General features: G+C 41.7%; 1 protein-coding gene across 1 annotated transcript in view; it reads right to left on the reverse strand.

Annotated features, from left to right (window-relative positions):
* The window catches only part of MAP2K5 (mitogen-activated protein kinase kinase 5), a 122,136-nt gene that overhangs the window by 70,298 nt on the left and 47,604 nt on the right, over positions 1 to 4,234 (reverse strand). Inside the window, exon 12 of the mRNA XM_029958772.1 lies at positions 1,772 to 1,820. Within this exon, the coding sequence (XP_029814632.1) occupies positions 1,772 to 1,820 (49 nt within the window). The remainder of the gene's footprint in view (positions 1 to 1,771; positions 1,821 to 4,234) is intronic.

Consider the following 4,234-nt stretch of genomic DNA (forward strand, 5'->3'; position numbering starts at 1 on the left):
TGAGTTGGTTGTGAACTCCGGGTTATTTCTGTTTTTTTAATCCTGGGACAACCCAGGGTCAGGTCCACCAGCAACCCCCTGATCTGGGGGACAAAGGGTGAGAGGGAATGGCCTCAAACTGTGCCAGGGGAGGTTCAGGTTGGATATCAGGAAAAAATTCTTTGTGGAAAAGCATCCCCCAGCATTGGAACAGGCTGCCCAGGGCAGGGCTGGAGTCCCCATCCCTGGAGGGGTTTGAAAGCCCTGTGGATGTGGCACTTGGGGACATTGGGACATTGTTAGTGGTGGCCTTGGCAGTGCTGGGGAATGGTTGGACTCGATGTCAAATGCCTTTTCCAACCTAAATGATTCACAGCTTTATAAAAGCCAGGTCCTTAGTTGTTCTCTACTCACTCTTTTGGCCACAGCTCTCCTTCTCCCACCCAGCACAGCCTGTGCTCCCAAATTCACAGCAATCCCCTGGGAAGCACAAAGCAGGAACTGCAGCCATGCCCTGACCCTGGGAGGGTGGGCAGGCCCTGGCACAGGTTGCCCAGAGAAGCTGTGGCTGCCCCTGGATGCCTGGAAGTGTCCAAGGCCAGGTTGGAGCCACCTGGGCTAGTGGGAGGTGTCCTTGCCCATGGCAGGGGGTTGGAATGGGATGAACTTCCAGGTCTCTTCCAACCCAAACCATTCCAGGATTCTCTGACTCCCTGCACTGCTCACACCAGGACACCTGACCCAGCCACTGCCCATCACCTTCTCAACCCCTCCAAAACCCCAGCAGGTTGCTCTCACCTCTCTGGTCTGGAATTTAACATTCCCTACGTGTCTCCCCTCACACTCCTCCTTCAATCCCAAGTTACTGCACCCCCCGACTGTGCACCCGGGCTGAGTGAGCAGATGGGTTAAATTAAACAGGATTGGTACAACATTAGCAACCAGAGCAGTTACTTTCAGACACTTTAGAAACATTATAAATGTAATGAGTTTCTCCTTCCTTTTTTTGGGGGGGGTGGTGTTGGAGCAGGGGGAAGTGGCTCCTTTGTTCTGTAAACAGCATCTCCCACTGTTTTGTCAGAATTTTCCAGAACTGACATTGGTTTTGGAAGTTTTAGTATATGCCAATTAACTTATCAAACTAGATACATTTTTACCAAAATGTAACAACATTAAAAGGTAAGAAATAAATGAGAAGTTTTAAAAAAATCCAAATTAACTTCAGGAAAAAGAATAAACAGCAAAACTCAAAAATGTTTTATGTCCAAGCAAAATTAAAATTCCTGTAACTCTTCATGATCATTCTGAGGGACAAGGGGAGTCACAATTTAAGAGATCTTGTGGCAGTCACATGAGATTCCTGAAGTCCATAAGAAAATCTATCTTCTATTTTCAATACTAGTCAAACATCTGATTTTTCCACTGGGTAACCGTTTGCAACCCTAAGCTTCTAAATCTCTATAAAATTCATTTCTCTCTTCAGTCTTATTTCTTTGTAGGACAGGAGGGAGGGCAATAAAAGGACAATAAAAATATTTTACCAGGGAATGTGTGAGGTTAAGGATTAAGATTCATTCTGCATTACAAACCAGATGTTAATATGGTCAAGTGTCTCTGCAGAAAATGTTATTAAAATGAATACTATTATTATTATAATAATATCATATATTTTCTATATAGTTCTATATATTTTTATATATTTGTAAAAGGTATCTTGCATGGCTATTATACTTTATATAGTAATGTTATAATACTATTTTTCATTGAAAAACAGAAAACATCTGCTACTCACCCCTGTGCAGAATCTTTAGACTCCATAAATAGGTCAGGCCTTTCACAACCTGAAGTTAAAAGGAAAAAAAAAATCAAGTATTAGAGATTCCTGGTGAGAAAAACTGCAACACCTCATCTAATGAGAGACCCAACTTGTAGTGAAGAAAAGAGGCAGGACCAGGAAAAGGGGACACCAAACACCCCCTCCAAAGGATTCCAGGACCAGGTGAACTCCTGCTAAAAACCCACCCCAGGTTCTTTCAGAATACCCAAATTCTTCTTCCCAGGATCCGTAAATTGAAGTCAGTTGAGTTTATACTGAATCCCTTCAGGTAATTCCATGTATTTTGAATTCATCTGTCTTTGCTGGGGTGTTCAAAATCATGAGGGACAAAGGGTGTAATGATTTGTCTGCCTGCAACAGAAGCAACTCACTGAAACTAAAGGCCAGAAAACAATAAAATCTCTAATTCCCTCTTGCACTTCATCCTCTCTTCTTTTCCCTCTATTTGGTGCATCCTGCACCTTTTCCTTTCCTCTCCATGCTTTCAATTACTTGATGCAAACGCAGAATATTTCTTCTTGAACTGTGTATAAATGGTCTCATTCTTCACATTTCTCACCTTGGAACCAAACACAAACCTCCTTCTCTCCCATCACCCCAAAAAACACAACTGGGAGTCCTAAAACATAAGAACTGGGGCAGACCTTGCCCTGCTCCTCCAGAATTTCCTCCTTCCACCACCAAAACTGGGAAAAACAAACTGAAAAACCTGTTTTTTTCAATATAACATTCAATAAACACATTTGTGCCACTGCTCTCCTTCCCCCAACCCGCCCCTGCTTTCTCAGTCAACTCCTCTCACAGAGAAAATATTTTTTATCCCATTTCCATCTCTGAGGTGACTTTTAACTTATTTCCCTGAGACCCTCCTCGTGCACCTCCAGAACCACAAACCACTTTTGACACTGGTAAATTTGTGTGAGGTTTTTTTACATTTTTTTTCACTGTCTGAGTAGACCAAAATGAAATTATTTGTGTTACAGTGATCAAGCAGAAGTGCTAAAAATATGATACAGAGTGAAAGCAGAGAGCACAGTAATTCCCTGCCTTTCTATTGGACTAGAAACTCTTTTAAAATTCATTCTGTAATTAAAAATGACCTCAGTGGGGTCTGAATCTCTTTTGTAAAGCAAATCATGATGGTGGATCCCAAATAAATTGCTCCAGGTGGCAATTCCTCACTTAAACTCGTCCAAACCCAACTATCTCCTGGCCACAGGTGTGATCATGTTCACCTCAAGCCTTTCCAAAAGGTTGGACTTGGTCTTAAAGGTCTTTTCCAACCTTAATTATTCTAGGATTCCATGACAAGCGAAATGTGGGAATTTTACTTACACAGCATTTTGACATTATTATTATTAGTAACAACAACAACAACAACAACAATAACTTAAAAATATTGATGCAAAAACAAATCAAGGAGATGCAACATTTCAGGCTTCCTCCAATGGCCAAAGTCATTTTCAGAATACTCTTTGATTATTATAAATTTATTTAGACTATTGAAAAGCTTTAAAACCATTAGGAAATTATTTATTTTAAAGCAAGTAATCACAGAGAAAAAAAAGGAAACATTCCCTATGGAAAAAAAATTCAACAGTTGTGAGTTATTAAATATCTTTATTCTGGAACATGTGCTGGATAAGACATGGCATTAAACAAACTCTCCCTTCAGAGTCTCTCAGCATCAGAGTATAAAGGAATAAAAGGAGTTTTTCCCTTTATCCTGGGCTGTAAATATCCTCCCAGGAGCCTCCCAAATGGACTCACCCCGTGTAACACACAGTTATTCACTTCCCTTACATTTGCCTATTAGGGAAGGACTCTCAAGTATTAAATATTATTCTAAAATGGTGCTGGGAGAGAGAATCTTTTGATTGAAGTTCTGGCAGGAATTATTGGTATTCAGTAAAGTAGGTTTTACAACAATGACTTGACAAAGCCTTGACACAAAAAGTACTTCTACCTGCTGTCAATCACTCCCTCTCCTGACAGTTCAAGTGCACATCCTTTCAGGGAGAACTTCAATCAACATTAGCACTCAAAATACAGAGCACAATGTCACTGCCTCACAAATGGAAGGGAAAACAAATGTGTGAAGTGGCAAGCGGAGGGAGAAGGGATTTTACATCCCCAGCCCCAAAGCAGGACACAGCCCCAGGACAGGAGCCACCACAACAGCACTTTGGGGTTCCCAAGGTAGGTTTTCCTTTGGAAAACCCGCCAGGCCTTCACACAAATTGAGAACGCGAGGAAGGAGAGAGATTTCCCCTTCTTGTAGACACATAAAAAAGCAGGATGGATGTTATGATGAAGTCAGAGATCCCTCCACCCCTCCCAAAGGAAAGGCTGGGAGAGTTGGGATTGTTCAGTCTGGAGAAGAGAAGCTTCAGGGTGACCTAAATGTGGCCTTCCAGG

Source organism: Manacus vitellinus, unplaced genomic scaffold (genome assembly GCF_001715985.3).
Source record: "Manacus vitellinus isolate BGI_N305 unplaced genomic scaffold, ASM171598v3 scaffold_16_pilon, whole genome shotgun sequence".
Lineage (NCBI taxonomy): Eukaryota > Metazoa > Chordata > Aves > Passeriformes > Pipridae > Manacus > Manacus vitellinus.